The sequence below is a fragment of the Scophthalmus maximus genome, chromosome 15 (assembly GCF_022379125.1).
Source record: "Scophthalmus maximus strain ysfricsl-2021 chromosome 15, ASM2237912v1, whole genome shotgun sequence".
Classification (NCBI taxonomy): Eukaryota; Metazoa; Chordata; class Actinopteri; order Pleuronectiformes; family Scophthalmidae; genus Scophthalmus; species Scophthalmus maximus.
In genome coordinates this window covers 18,899,664-18,915,722 of record NC_061529.1, presented here as the reverse complement: position 1 = coordinate 18,915,722, position 16,059 = coordinate 18,899,664, and the positions used below count along the sequence as shown (strand labels likewise).

Genomic DNA, 16,059 nt, shown 5'->3' with positions numbered 1-16,059 from the left:
GACAAGCAGTCTCGAGACGGATAAGATCGATCGGAATGAAATCAATTCACATTTGACCCTTGGCTTCAAAGTGTTGGGCAGTGACGGTAAAAAAAAATTAAAAAAAGAAGAAATGTCAGAGAATTTCCGATGATCAGTCACTTTTGAGTCATGGGGTCGTCAGTCTTGGTCACTGACATGCTTCCATACATGCTGACTTGAGGGAAATAGATATAGATAAGGGTGAATCAATTCAAGTAGAGTTTATTTGATCAATAACTTTGGACACTGCGGTGCTTAGACACATCGCACTCAAATTTCTTCCAGAGGTCTTTTTTTCCTCCCACTTTGCTGATTCTCTGTTTGGAGCCGTGTTGGGTCAGAGGTGGTGTCTCCCCAGTGCAGTGGGAGTCTTGATATTTCTAATGCTAATGTTTGCACTTGCGGACCATTCATTATATCACTGTTACAACCTTGAACTCTACAGATCCCCACACACACACACACACACAAACACACACACACACACACACACACACACACACACACACACACACACACACACACACACACACACACACACACACACACACACACACACACAGAAGTTGATAAGGCCAGCTAAACTTGAATTAAGAATCCTGTCTCAATGAAAACTGATTGGACTTCCTTTTTCCTGTGTGTCACAGAAGTCCTAATGTAGTATCCAATATTTGGTGTGTGTGTGTGTGTGTGTGTGTGTGTGTGTGTGTGTGTGTGTGTGTGTGTGTGTGTGTGTGTGTGTGTGTGTGTGTGTGTGTGTGTGTGTGTGTGTGTGTGTGTGTGTGTGTGTGTGTGTGTGTGTGTGTGTGTGTGTGTGTGTGTGTGTGTGTGCGCGAGCTTGTATAGGCGTGTGGGCTTTTATGCGTGTTGGCGATGAAAAGGCACGACAGGAAAAGGGGTTTCCTTTGGGCGTTGTGTCTGATATCCCCCTATCCACAGCCATTTTTTTTTGTGTCTGCCCAGTCGGGGAATGCATTGGGTAGAGTTGGGATTGCAGACAGGGGCGGGAGGCACAGGCTGCTGAGGGTCATTTCCTTTCACCTCGCCCTCTTCGGTGGACTAACGCAGCAGGCCGACACACATAGATATGCTGTACACGCACACATGTATATTCAATGAAAAATCTGTCACCTTCTCGTTGGCATCCACATGGATGCGGTCAAACGCTGGAGCTGGAGTCCAGAAGAGGCAGGGGGGGAGGCGAGTGATCTAAAGAGAGAACACGGGAGAGGGAGTGAGAGCAGGAGAGGGAGGGGGTGAGCGAGAGAGAGCGAGAGAGAGCGAGAGAGAGCGAGAGAGAGAGAGAGAGAGAGAGAGCGGGGACAGTGTCAACAGCTCAGCTCCCAGCACAGTCAGCTGAAATCCAGAGCGCAGCTCAGAACCTCAGAGAGGGGAAGCGGACCAAAAACGCAGCAGCTTCAGCCGGGAAAACATCGTCAGACCTGTGTGTCATGGAATCCATCCATGAAACACATATTTCGAATGGCCAAATGAGAGCTTTAAATCTGGAGGACGGAGGAGTGCTTTAAAATCTTCTTCTAACCTCGCTTTATTGAGTCTTTTTGGTTTGCTATTTTTCCATCGCGAGTGACGTTACACAGGGACAATCCATCTCTCGGGGCAGCCTGTCTGAAGCGGGTAAGTAGGAGATATGTGATCTTGATAGCGATACGCCGCAGAAAGCTGTTCACCCATCAGGAGATTGGCCCACTCGATGGGCTACAGATGTTTATTTGCAAGTCCACAACCCGGTTTGTCCATGCGCCGCGTCCTCCTGCTCAATCCAGCCAGGAAAACATAGACTGCTGCAGCCAATAACATAAACACTACTCAGTGGGCTCGGTAGAAAGGAGCTGGTGGGCAACAAGGAATACTAATCCCACTAAGATGATAAAGTTTTCACACGTTTGTGCTGTTGTAATTGGTGTGAAGGGCAGTACTTTACTGTACAATTTTTAAAAATTTTTTTTACAACAGTTGCTTTATAGGTCATAAACTGCAGCAAAGACTGGGTTTGTGAACTATGTGCAGTCTTTATATTTGGGTTGTTTCTCCCGTGGCTTTGACAGCACGGCGTGCTTTACCTCCGGGTGTGTTGGTGCATTATATGAGCAGGGCTTCTTTTTTTCTTTTCTTTTTTTTTGCATATTGGTGGTAGTCTTGGATTCAGTTTTCCTGAGGTTGTTTGGAGTATCGTTTTCTTTGGAAAACATTGTGATTTCCTGATCCATCCATGATTTTCAAGGATGGATCAGGGTTTGGCAACAGAGAGCACTGGAGGAGTTAGTTGGAGGAGAACGGCATCCACATTTGGTTTACACAAAATACAAAAAAAAATTGTAATGTTGAGGACTAAACATTGACGAAATGTGTGGCATTTCAAGAAATGAATGATGATGGGACAGCGTCATATTTAATGGGCACAGGCGTATTTTGTTTCCCCGTCATGGGCTGATCACACATGTTCATCAATCACACACTGGGCCCTCTGGTGTGAGTAGTGGCTTGGCAGCCAGACATTCCATATATGCTGTACATCTCCTCCCAGCAACAACTCAACCCTATATGGATCTGGGGAAGCAGAGTAACACTTACCCCTAAATGCAGCCTGCTTTGGCTCGGGATGTTGGTATCACTTTTTCTTTTTCTATTTTTTTCCTTTTTTTAAATAGACCTTCCACATTTTTCATCAAGGGAAGCCAATACTCAGTGGCAGCTCACACCAACATAAACACCCTGTTCTTATCTTCTAAGCTTCCTCATTTGCAGAGATCATGAAGCCCTCTTTTCCTGTGTGGAAGCATTGCATTGCCTGGTTGAGAGACTGTCATCTGAAGTGTAAATCATTTGCCTGCACAGTGGTAAGAGTTCAAGCAACACCCCTCCAAATGTCCACCTGTGAAATTGGTTATGGTTGCCTCCTTAGGGTTTGCCTTGGAGAGTCTGATGGTTCATGGATGGAAAAGGTTCCAAAAGGGTTCAGTATTTGTGAAAATGTTTCTGCAGTTATAGGGCTGTGTTTTCTTTGATGGCTTTCTTTGAAATTGTGAACAAGATAGTATCCATTTCCGCCACATAAAAGTCTGCTGGAAATCCTCAAACATTCACGTGCGACCAGGGGTCAAGCAGAGTGACATTGCTAAAAGATTCAGTGCGCTGCGAGGGCATTAACGAACGTTGTGGACTCACACACAGCGTACATGCACACCCTCTGCTGTCGTCAGCGCTCTCAGGGCTTTTCATATTTTATCGACCATTACGGATGCATGAACTGCTCTCCCAGGATTAGAGGGAGTGCAGGGCAGAGTTAGTGAGCGACGGTCGGCCTTTTATCGCTTCAGCCCTGCTGCTGACAGGCAGCTCAAACGCCTCCACATTAGAATAGAGCACAGAAGGGTGGGGGAGGTCTGTTTAAACTGCTTAAATTCAACTCTCTGATCTTTTTGATGGGATTATCATCATGTAGTATTTGCAGTAGAGTAGTTACAGTGTCTGAGGGACAAAACTCAGGGAGACTGTAGGAGGGAGGCTGCTGTTGCTCTCGCTCTTCTACTGGAAGTCCCCACTCTGAGCCTGTGTCAAATGGCACTATTGTAGTTGTGCCAGTGACACACATTCTGTGCTTATGATGTGTAAGCATATCTGTTCTTTTGTAAAAAAAAAAAATTTTTTTACAGTGCCTCTGTTCAGTACAGTATTACTGCAGGCTATTAAAAAAAATAATAATCTGCTGACGTCACAGGGCTCTCCCTATCCAAGTTGCTATAACTGTCCCAGAGAAGCATTCCAGACATTACCCAGAAGCCCTCTGTCCTCTATGCTGCAGCTGTTGACCTCTCACCCAGGCAAGATTAATAGCTTAACAATGCACAATATGGAGCGCCCCAGTTCGCTTGCTGACATTGATAGACATATTCAGACCTTGATGCGGAGCATGAGAAGCCAAACAACGAGTTGAAAAACAGGTCTGCTGCCGAACTGCTGAGTTAACCAGTGAGTGTTGTTGTTAGCATAAGCGGGCATGCAAGCTCAGTGGTGTGGTGAACGGCGGTGATTCCGGGTTTCTGTGTCATTTGAAAGTGCACCAGTTGCCCCTTTCACCACCCAGTAGATCTTATCAAGTTATATTTAGTGCACTGAACTAACGGAAACGGTTCATCCACTCCAAAAGACAGGTTCCGCAGGTGTTTGAAGAAAGGTGGAGTCTCCGGGAAGTCCAGCATCCCTTCCCTCTTGAGAGTCATTGTGACCAACTCTGAGGTTGTACTTGTGCCAAAAGTTTTTTTCTCTCCACACATATAATAACACGTCTTCAGTCAGTCTGGGAGCTTGCGACTCTGGCGAGACCCTCTCACGTGAAATAAGAAAAAGATTTGACACGGCGGGGCAGCGCTTTGGCGTTCGAGGGGAAAGGGATGCCAAGTATTGGATTTCATTCCGAGCCCTGTTAATATGTGGGAATTTTGGGGCCGGTGGAATGTGGCATGGCCGACTTTCTTCTCATTCCCAGTATTAATAGCATAGTTATCCCAGGGATCCGGTCTATTTGATGAGCGGGGATGTGACTCGCGGAGATGCGCCTGTTGGCCTGTGGAAAAGTGGGTCAGCAGTGGGTCTATGCTTCTGATGTTAGTCTCTCTAATTCATACAGCCTCCACCCTGAGCCAACATTAGCATCTTCACTGTTGAGGTCCCATGCAGCAACTGTTGGACTTTTCCTCGTGCAACATGTGGATGACCTACTGAGTACTAGGGCTCATGCTGAAGCCTTGGGAGAAAAAACAAAGTGAAGTGGAGCAGAAATTCACTTAAAAAGAAAAACAAAACATTTGGAGAGTGCCTCACAAACAGAGCTTTTCACCCTGTCAGGCCTCCAAAATGTTTCTCTGCAAACTTGTGCTATAATCCCTTCACCCGAGTCGTCTGCTTCTGCACGGGTTCTTGTTTCAACCTTTTTTCATGCAACTCGTGTCTGTGGTTCGTGGCTTGTATGAAGGGGTTTAACATGTTTATAATAATTTGCTTCAAACTACAGCTGTGCATGGATGGGTACTTGGGGAGGGGCTTTCACTGCTGTATGGAGCTGCTGCATGTGTTTGATCAAAGCAAAGAAACTCAGTCTAAAAGCACAGTTGTAACAACCCCCTGGTACTTCATATGGTCTGTGCCATTATGAATGTTCCTCACATCAGGAAGTGGCTTTTTGTAATGAATCAAACTAAATGAAATGGCTATTAATGACATCCCCGGAGGATTGGAAACACCCCCTCCCCCCTCCTCTTTTTCCAGTGGTTTAGTCAAGGCATTTCCCCTTTATGGGTGAGGTGCGTTTCTGTGTCTCCTGACCCCATTAAAACCAATAGGGCTTATATGTTTGTTTTGAATGAAGCCATAAGCCTATACGATTTCTGAGAACTCTCAAAGGTTGGCAGTGAAAGAGTTGACAGTTTAAAGGTTTTTTTGGTGTGATATTGAGAGACTGCCATTTATAGTTGGTATAGGGATCTGGCTGCTGAATGTTATTTAAACAAAAATGTGATTGGTCCACACTTTGGACATGTTGGATAGTTTGACCAGATTGTCTAGAATTACCAATGAATACCAACTGAGTCCCCAGTGATGGAATAACAGCAGACTGCAGATAGATATTAAAAGTTTTCAACAACCTTTTTCTAAACCGTTTTTTATTATCTTTATTCTTCATGTGCAAGATCAGTAACTACAATGCAAAACCTAGGGCAACGTCATGTAATCAGTCTGAAGAGAGCTGTTTGTAAACAAAAGAAAATGAAAAATGCCTCTTTGTCCAAATGTGATTGCATTTGCCTTGGAGACAGTCTGGAAATATTTAAGCAACAGTATTAACTATGAGCTATTAAAGTAATTAATAATAATTGTCCTTGTGGTCAATTTAAATGGTGGTACTTTGACTTGCTCATTTCTTCCTTATGTTATGCACATTGCTGGATCTATACTGTATGTGACAGCTTGATAGAACCAACCATACCACATGTCCTAAACCTTGTCCTGTTGCTTTTTAAAAAAAGTTTGTTACATTCAACGACTAGAAACGTGCTGCGCTTTTGAAACTCTATGTGCATGAAGTTCATTCTCTTGTTTTTAAGTATAATTTCACCATGATGTTTCCTGGTGCATGTTTAACCACTGACTCAGCAAGTCACCAAACCTGGATAAATATATATAGATTGTTTTTCCCACCCTTCGATACTGCCCATAGCAGTGTCTGCTAAAATAGTGCCCCCTATGCAGCACACAAGTTAACTGGTGGCAGACCATTGTCGTTTTGGTTACAATAGTAAACACCCAGTTTGGGTTATGGAGCAGTCAGGCTTAGAAAAACATTTGGGCTTTGGGTTTACAAAATGACAAAATTCAGAAGTTTCATGGATGAGAGATGAAACATCTTCAAATATCTACAACCATGTACAGTTGCCTTCACTATATCTTGAACAGGATGACTGAGAATCCTCGCAGACATTAAAATAATGGTTAGAGGAACTTTGTCGTCATGGTTACAGTTATACACACACAGTAAGGTTATGAAGCAGTCAAAGAAACAATAAGGACTATTTGTTTCAAACAGGAAACGAACTGCTGTCTCCCGTGTGAGTCTTGCTCCTGACTATATCCTTGCAACACTAACTGAAAGCATGCTCCTGTGAATTGGGCAACTGTCTTTATTACCCATAACATGGCAAACATTGAAAGGAGCCTAACTTTTTCCTGCTCATTGAAATTGTTAGCCAATCCAAGAGACCATGAATATCTTGGAGTGACCATGCTGTCATTGCTAAAAATAACTGTCCCCCTTGAAGATCAGATGCACATGGTCTCGGGGGGGAAAGGACTGTCCCAGCCTGCCAGCAGAATTGTCCAAACCAAATCCTCCGGCCCCATTGTCCAGGTCTGCACAAGAAAGCCACTTGGCCGCGTTGGGAGGCAGGCGATTTCTCATGAAATCCCGAGCAGAATGTGTGCTTTGAGAACGAGCGCAGGAATGCATCGCATGCAAATGTAGCGTGAAATGATGGCCGCTCCTCCGCTGTCGGCTCCGGTCATTTGTCAGTTTAGGCTGTAACTCACAGCTAACCACGGAGACCTGCACTGGAATAGATGGGTGATGTCACATCTTAGGAATGCAGGTCGGTGTGTTTCTATTACACAGTGCATTGATCATCTTTATGATAATTTGATCGTGGGTGTCACTAGTCTATTATGTCAGTTGTTTCAGAACAATCACATATTGTAATATCTTTACATACATCTTGTTAACTGACTCCCCTTGGTGCCAAACCTCCAGTAACTGAGGGAAGTAATGCACAAATAAAATCACTTTAATTAGTGTGAGAAAAACAAACATTTGTGTGTGTGTGTGTGTGTTTGTTTGTGTTTGTTTGTATGACCGTGTATGTGTCTGTGTGTTTTTCACTAATGTAACTGATTAGCACCACAGTGTGGCCTTTGACCCTAACAGTGTAAGATGTATGATGTGTACACGGCCTCCCTAAGGAAGACGTATGACTGTGGGTGTGCCAAGTATCCAATGGGATCCATGAGAGAATGGGTTTTCAGTGTCCCAGGTGATCTGGCCTGGAGCCAGTTGCTGCGGAGGGAGGGAAAGGATTGAAGGGTGGGTCCATTAGTCATTGGACAGACAGACAGGCAGACAGTGTAAAGGGAGGGTAGGGCATGTTGGAGAGGGCATGTCTGGGGCAACAATATCCAAATGGTGGCACGGCTCCAGTGTGTCCAATGGCAGGGTTTGAATAGCAACTTCATGTCAAATTAATGAGTGTGGGTAGTTCACCTCCAAGTCAAAGGAGACATGCGATCTTTACATACCAGTACACAACCATGGCTACCCACAAATATGGGGAGGTGTGCCAAAACAACACAATTAAGACCTCTTTTTTACAGTGAGTCCATTCCTAAAGTTGGCATCTCCAGAAGACTTATCAAATCTTTGAGCTCCAATTCCCAGAAATTCTGTACCAGCACTCATGTTTGCCAGTGGAGGAGAGTTTTGGTCCAAAAGACAGTTAGGATTTCACTTTTAATTTACGTTATTTTTCATCTACTTGATGCCTGTGTAAATTCGAGGAAAGTAAATCTACAAGAAACAAAATAAATAATGGGGTTTTCCAAGGTGTGAATATTTAATTGAGTTTCCAAGTTTCTTTCATATCCAATTTTTAATCCTACTTGTGGCCCTAAACTACAGCTATTTGGTGAAATTACTGTATCAAAAAATCAAAGTTTTATTTACGGACCAACAAAGCAACGTTTGATCACCGGCTCTGTGTTTCCATGTTGGATTGCTGTCTTCTTTATTTTAGCAAGGTGAATCAAGTTTGTTTGAAGAAACACGCTATAAGCAGCTTCTTTCTGACAGAGAATCTGCTAAAGCCATGTTTGAAATTAAACGCCATTTCAATTGGCGCTTTAGGTGGAATTATATAATATATAAAATGCCCTTGCGGTTCCACCGTATACATAGGTGTTTTGTCAAATCAACTCAAGGACCAAAATCTAAAAGGATTATTGTTGTTCAGTATTTCGTTGACATCTGACAATGGAGTTGACTTACTTGTTCCACTCTCACAAGCTGCATGCCAAGAGTTGGCCAAAACAATGCCAATCGCCAAGTGTGCACTCTGGCATCTAGTCCCTTCCTGTGCCAGTGTTGCACTGCTCCCTGATCTCTGGTGCCGGGTGCTTATATAAGCCTGTCTGTGCCCTATGACCCAGCACCATGAATAGTCCCCATTTGTGCGACACAGAAACACACAAGAATGTGTCCCGAAGGATTGCCTCTAATCTTTTATCCGGTGCCTCTTTTGCCTGTTCTTCTTATTTGTTTCTTCCGTTTCTATTGTTAATCCTTGTTTTTCTCGACTCCCTTTCTTTCCGTCTCTGTAGACAGCTGGCATTATTTGGGCAAAGGAGCTTGGATCCATTCAACCAGCCATGTATTACAAAGACGATGGCAAGAAGTGTGAAAGGTGGAAGTAAGGGGGGGAGGAGGGGATGACAGGCAGGATAGAGCAGAAAAAGTTTAGCAAGATGCCTGTTGATGCAGAATCTGTAGTTTGAGGAGAAAGAAGAAGGGGATTGTGCAGGATAAAAAAAAGCAAAAGAGATACAGTTGATGAATGATGCAGGTGTGTGTGTGTGTGTGTGTGTGTGTGTGTGTGTGTGTGTGTGTGTGTGTGTGTGTGTGTGTGTGTGTGTGTGTGTGTGTGTGTGTGTGTGTGTGTGTGTGTGTGTGTGTGTGTGTGTGTGTGTGTGTGTGTGTGTGTGAGTGTGTGTGTGTGCGTGTGTTCAGGAGCTCAATTTCTATCCGATTCTGTATTTGGTACTCAAAGCATTGTGTTGTGCGGCAGATGATGGGGAGAGCATTTTGAGAGACTGGTCTGTATATTGCTATGCTCTTCCTCTTTTCTATTTAGCTGTCTCTTGCCCACACACACACGCACACACACATCAACAGCAGCAGCCTTTCCCTCCTCACTGCCGCCCCCTCCACCTCCTCCTCCTCCAACACTCCACCACTGACCTACTTCCCGGCGCTGGGGATGAGGCGATGAGGTAGTGGGCTGAATGAGAAGTGGCAGCAGTATCTCCTTTTATCCCTTGCCTCCCTCCCTTGCCTCCGTCTCATCTCTCTGTCTCTCTCTCTGTGCTCGGCTGCTCTCCACACCCTTCAAACACAGAGCAGCCTGCAGGCTCCCCTCTCTGCTCCAGAGCTCTCGGTGTGCAAGTAGGAAAACACTGCATGTGTGCATGTGCTTACACCCCGAGTGTGGGTGTGTCTGAATTTCGAATGGCGCAAACATGTGGCCTGCATGTAAGCGGGGAATAATCGAAATGTGCTTCTTTGCTGAAATGTGTGTCTGTCACGATAAGCGGTGACAAATGTCTTCCCGCCTCTTCATGCATCCCCTCATTTTGACACACAGGGATAGTTTTAATAAGAGTTAGAGGCCTGCTGACTTTCACTCTTTCAGTGATAGCCCCTTTTACTTTTGGACAATAACACAATCATATACATATCCAGTGAAAAGCAAGGGAAACAAGAAAGTCTGTGTGTCTGGGACTGTTCAGCTTACCAAATCAGGAGTGTTGGATGTGTGAAAAAAAAGATGCAACCACCTTTTCAAGTGGCCTAATTTTCACATTGCACCTTAATTTTGTACATTAATGAAGATGTAAAAACATAACTCGTGATTGTACTGTAGGGGGAGGTATATGCATGTGGGAGACATTTATTGACAAACAACAATTACTTGCTCATCTGACCACTTCTTCTGTATAGGAATTTCAGCTCTGTGCCACTGTAGTGACTAGGCGTTGACCGATTATCTGCCTGGCTGATTATTGGATGCAGCTATTCACCATTTTTATGGTTATCGGTATCGGCCATTTTTTAAAGCCTATTTGCCGATAAGATAATAATTCATTATAAAATGTGCTACTTTGGCTCTGATGCAGCTGCTACTCTCTAAACTTTAGCAATGTCCTGTCCATGTTTGTTTGTTTCTTCAACTTCATAATAATGCTGCTGATAGCTCCTTGCACTTCTTTGGTTAATGTCATGTTGAAGAGAAAAAAACAACCTTTTTTTATCAAGAGTTGGTATTATTCTTAATTTTGACGCCTTTTGACACTTTTTTAGTCCAGACAAACATCGGTCATCGGCCTCTTAGATTAGTAATTATCGGTATTGACCCCAAAAAAGCCACATCGGTCGACCCCTAGTAGTGACCAGATATAGCTTTTGAGCACAGGTTTTGCATTTGTTCTCTTTACTTGTATCATTGCACTTCACCTGGGACCCGCAGTGATGACTAGACTTCATTGCACCAGGCCATGCTCCTGTCAGCTAAGACATGACTCCAACCATTATATTTGTGTTTATTTTACAGCTTAGTTTAGCTTTTTTTATTTATCCCTTTCACAAAATGTACTTCAGAGAAGCAGTGCAATTTCTTGACCAGGGAAACCATGAGCGTAGAGAGGGGAGAAGGAAAAGAATTAGAAAATGGGGAGTGACGAATGGGGGGAAGGCTTAAGTGGCAAGGCAAATTACAGATGTTACTGTCAGGGGGGGGGTTGATGGAGAAGAGAAGAGAGGAATAATGGGAGATGACAGTGAGTCAGGGAGAGGGGGAGATAAGAGGGGCACATATGTCAGGGGACAGAGCCAGTTGGGGTTGTGTTTGCGTAGTGACTTCAACATACAGACAGTGATAAAGGTAACATATTGCACATAGTAAATATGCACCTCATATTTCCCTGTTGTGTGTTCATACTACAATCACTACAATTCTTTGGCCTACTTTCCATGGGCATTGACTGGAAGCAGGCCAGCAGAGCTGGTGTTGAGTGAGGACTGGCCGCACGTGGGCCTCAGTCGGAGAGTGAAGATAGAATAAAGACACAGACACTGGACAGGTTTAGGTTGCATTTTCTGCTGAATAGCTTTAAAACCCCTGCAGAGCGGCCTCTGTTCCATTAGGCTCCACCAGCTGTCCACCGCAAAGTCACAACCGTAAAGATTTGGCACCGGCTCATACTTTATCTTATAGCAATAAAAATGATGAAACACTGTCACTGTTAACGGCGTTTTCAAAAGTGCAAATGTATGGGAACAAAATCTCCATAATTTACCTCCCTGAAGTAAGTTTTATTTATATGGTCATCTCATTGTTTTAAAGTGCTATACTCCCCCCCCATTCGCAGTTCAAAGGGGTCGTTATTTATCTCAACCTGCCAGTTATGCAGCCCCTTTAATGAGCCATTTACTGAAACACAAAATATTTGCTGAACATCCTCAAGCCTGCTGAAGGCCAGTGCACCACCTCATCCACTTACTGGTGTGGAGGATCTGAAATACAAACTGCCAACCTATCTTAACACAACATAATGTATCGGAAAATGCAACTTCTCAAATCTGCGTTCTGGCATGTACTCTGTTCGGTTAATGTCATGCACATTATCAATCACAAATCATACAAATGCAACATGCCCTTGTTAATAGTTGTAAGTTTGGGAATTGTGTTAAAATGCCAACTGAGGTGAAAAAGCCAGCTGTCAGAAAATGCAAAAGCTAATGTTGTTAACAAAAGCAGAATAACTCTGCTGTCGCCAAACTATGTGAAGTAAAACCTGTATCATCTGTTATTCATATGGAGTGCATGAATAGCGTATAATACAACTCGAGAAGACTGGTTTGAGACTGTGCTAGTTCTGTGCTGAAATTACGAGGCTAACATATGTACATACTGGTTTTCTAAATAAACTTCTCATGCAAGAGATGGTGGACTAGATTTACAGTCCTCATTCTGAACTAAAACGCATTCCTCTGTCCATCCAAAACTAACATGAGGTCTGAGGCCGCCAGTTGGAGACAGACTAGGCACAGCAAAGAATTAAGGGCGCACGGCTCTTTTTTTGCCCCTGGTTCATCCCGCCACGATGTGGGGGTTTTTGTGGGGGGTATTCAGGGATTGCCACCTCGGCTATTAAGACACCCACTGCTGCAGTATCAAATAACCACTGCACACACAGGCACACACATACAAGATGCCACACAGGCTATAATTGACATTCAGCACAGTGATGCAATGCTTATGAAACTGTTCCCATATTTGAAGGTAATTATAGAGAATAATTCAAGATATAATACTTCACTGGATGGTTGCACAAGAATTTCCATGATTCAAAAACACCAAAGAAAAAGTCATTTAACATGGCCTCCAGTTGGTGTGGAGATGTGCACCGATCTGCGTCTTCTGCCGTAAGAAGGATGGCAGATTCAAGGAAGCGGAAAAGGCAAATGAGCAAAAGACGAAAGGGCGGAATAGAAAAGTGTTTTTTTTTTTTCTCTTTTCATTTTTTTCCCCCTTCAAGCTCCTGTTGAGGCCCCAGTGCATTCATAAAGAATTTAGCATCCGGCTATTTTTAGATGGCGTAGTGAGAACTCCTACGCTGAACAAATGTGTGACAGGGTGATGGCGGAGAGCTGTGCTCAGTCGAGATGAAGTAGATTGTGGCTTCATGTGGAAAGTGAAGTCATAAACTTCCACAGTCATATTAAACTGACGGCTGCAAATCTCAAGGCATTACTTAACGCTTGTTTGTGTCGAAATATCAGAACAGGCCGTAACATTTTGTGTCTTTGAGTGTTGTCTTGCTTTGGTGTTCTTGTTGCAAACACATAACACGTATTTTTCATGCAAATGGCTCCCAAATTGATTTCTTGGTGAAATATTTCTGCTGGACGTGCACATCCATGGTATTCGCATAACGGGTTCAAAGTCCATTCATTCACAAATGCGGTAAACTGTTGCATAAAGAAGGGCTCTGGCAACTGTGCCAGTCATTGTGGGTGTATGCTCACATTCTGTAAATGTGTGTATGCCTGATAGGACATAATATAGTGGAAAGAGTGTATTGTTCACACAGTGAAGGCCACCCATATCCTTTTCGTAGCCCTGAGGAAATCCTCCAGGGTGTCTTGGCCCATTCAGTCCTCGGCTCCTGCTGCAGTGGGTGTCATTCATTACTGTCCATACGCAAACACATTTACACGGTTTCTACCCCATTGAAGGAGCGAGGACACTGCTGGGGCAGCGCACAGAGCACGTCTGCGCAAACAACACACACTGCACAGGCACCATTGTACCTCGCTGACAAGAGGTTTCTTTGTTGAGGCACAAGAGCGCCCGATGTCAAGACAAGGATATGATGGTAGCGCCTGCTGCCTCTGTGCTCTCTTGTCTCACAGGAAGGAGGTCTCGTCCCTGGCACAGTGAAGGGGATAAGGAATCTGAAATGAATAGTTGTTAACAGCTTTGCACTTTCTACTTCTTTCTTGTTGATATTTGCAACATCCGTATTGGTAGGCCCGCAAAACATTTTTGCAGCCGTCTTTCCAGGTACTGCTCCGTAATCACTGTCTTTCCAGTACTGAGTTTTTTTCTCTTACGTTCTTAAGGCAGCGCTTTTTTTTGGGCTGTTGCTGCTCATGTATGTTCCTGTATTTCTTCCAAGCGAAATGGCGCAGCTGCAAAAATAAATTGCTTTGCTTCCTGTACACTACAAATAAGTCTGTCCAAGAAATCTTCAACCGGACACTGAGTGTGTAGACGGGCTGAGTCTCCGCTGTGCTACATTGTGATGGAGAAATTAAATGTACTGTTCATGGAAGTGTCATGCTCTGGAAACCAAACATAGGCCAGCTTTGCATTGTCTCTGTGTAACCTTTTCTGTTTTCTCCTCTGTTCCAGATCATGCCCCCTAGATAGCAGCCTCATCCTCCTCTCCACTCCCCCTCCCTGCCCTTGGCCCCTTCCTTTACCTTCCTGGTCCAGCGCCACCACTGCCACCTGTGTCACCACAGCCATCATGCCGCCCAGGAAGAGGACGCGGGCGGGCCTGGGCTTCCTGTGCTGCTTTGGCAGCAGTGAGCCCCCCGAGATCAACCTGAAGGACAGTGTGCCCCTGCAGCTGCTGGAGTTCAGCGCCCCCATGCCGCCCGCCGAGGAGCTGCATGCGCGTTTCTCCGAACTGGTGGTGAGTAAACATGATGCAATCTAAAGACAAGTCAGAGCAAGCTACGTATGGACTTGGACGTGTTAACAAAAAAACATTAAGGAATTTGTCGTGCGGGCGTCTTATTTAGTTTAAGCTTTGGACTCAAAAACCTGTCAGTTGTTTCCGTGGTGGAGCAGAAACACAGTACTAGATCAACAATGCATCAACTGCCTGTTAACACAATACTTAGTGATTTCTATTAGGAAGGACCTTGAGCAGCGTTTAACGAGGTGTTGAACACAAATAAAAATCAACATCAACTACTCACTAAAATTTTTATGAGCCTGTTAGTCACCAAGCTAATATTCGTGACTAATTTGATTGTGAAAACTATTTGAAGTTGGCTCTAAACAGTGCTTTGGTATATTATATTGAAGTGGCATTTTCTTTTATTCTAATGTCGAACAGCCCAACTCTTTTCCTTTGCGTGTTGCTCATTGTCCTGACCAAAGAGGATTTGCGACAGGAATTGGAAGGGATTGGATTGTGCAGAAGGCGTCTTGATGGTTGGGTGAGGCCACCCCCCAACTCCACCACTAACACTCCATTAAACAAATTCAGGAGCTCATCTTTCTCACCACACGCAGCCCACCCTTTTCCTAGAGTTCCCATCTCGTGCACAGATCACACTTGTTAGCAAAGGTTGTTGGTCTGTACCAGAGCCAAACTGGCTCGGCTGTGTTGGCATGTATCCATGGTGTGGAGAGAGATCAGGGCACAGCTGTCAGAATGGAGAAGTCTTCTGTGGGTTTCAGCTGCCATGCAAGCTGCTTCTGTCTTTGCTGTGAGAACAGGGCTTCGCTGTTTCCGTCTCTTTGCTCAGCGCCTGCCTCTTGGTCTGTTTGTCTCCATCTCAGTGTTTCTGTCGTTCTCCCACAACCTCAGATTCCCTGCTTCTCTCCGTCTCCCTCTTGAGCGTGTGTCTCTCAACAGCCTTTGGTGCTGTTGAGTTTTAGTCTTGGGGAACGCTAAACTTCACTGACTGCAGGATATATCACTCGTCCAACTGTCAAAATCAATTCAGGAGATTAAGTTAAATTCCATTTGTGATAGGAAACTATTCACTCTTATCAAGGCAGATGTTTTCCCAATGAGCATTTCCCCTTTTTTCCAGCTAATTGACCTGATTTGACCCTAAATTTGCTGTTTTTATTAACTGGTAATACACACACCATTAGACTTAAGTAGTTGCAGTATATTTATTGGCTTGATTAGAGAAAATTAAAAGGTAGGATTGTAGCAATCAAACACTGATTGCCTCAATCAGTATTCCTAGACTGGAATGACATTATTCCCTTTCAGCTGTTTATTAACTATAGCTTAGCTCTGAAGGACCAGCAGGTTGCTATTTGACACACTTAATGCTTCATGTGCCTTGAGACAAGCTGACAAGAATCAGGTTTGGACTCTGAGAAACTT

At 44.2% G+C, this 16,059-nt stretch overlaps 1 protein-coding gene across 3 annotated transcripts in view; it reads left to right on the top strand.

Annotated features, from left to right (window-relative positions):
- Nucleotides 1–16,059, top strand: part of daam2 (dishevelled associated activator of morphogenesis 2) — a 93,778-nt gene that overhangs the window by 21,940 nt on the left and 55,779 nt on the right. For 2 of the 3 annotated variants that reach the window (XM_047337758.1, XM_035610310.2), the window contains exons 1-2: nucleotides 1,367–1,659; nucleotides 14,334–14,619. In XM_047337758.1, the coding sequence (XP_047193714.1) occupies nucleotides 14,452–14,619 (168 nt within the window). In that variant the 5' untranslated portion in view covers nucleotides 1,367–1,659; nucleotides 14,334–14,451. Of the gene's footprint in view, nucleotides 1–1,366; nucleotides 1,660–14,333; nucleotides 14,620–16,059 lie in introns of those variants that run through there. The other variant, XM_035610311.2, reaches the window with a different exon arrangement.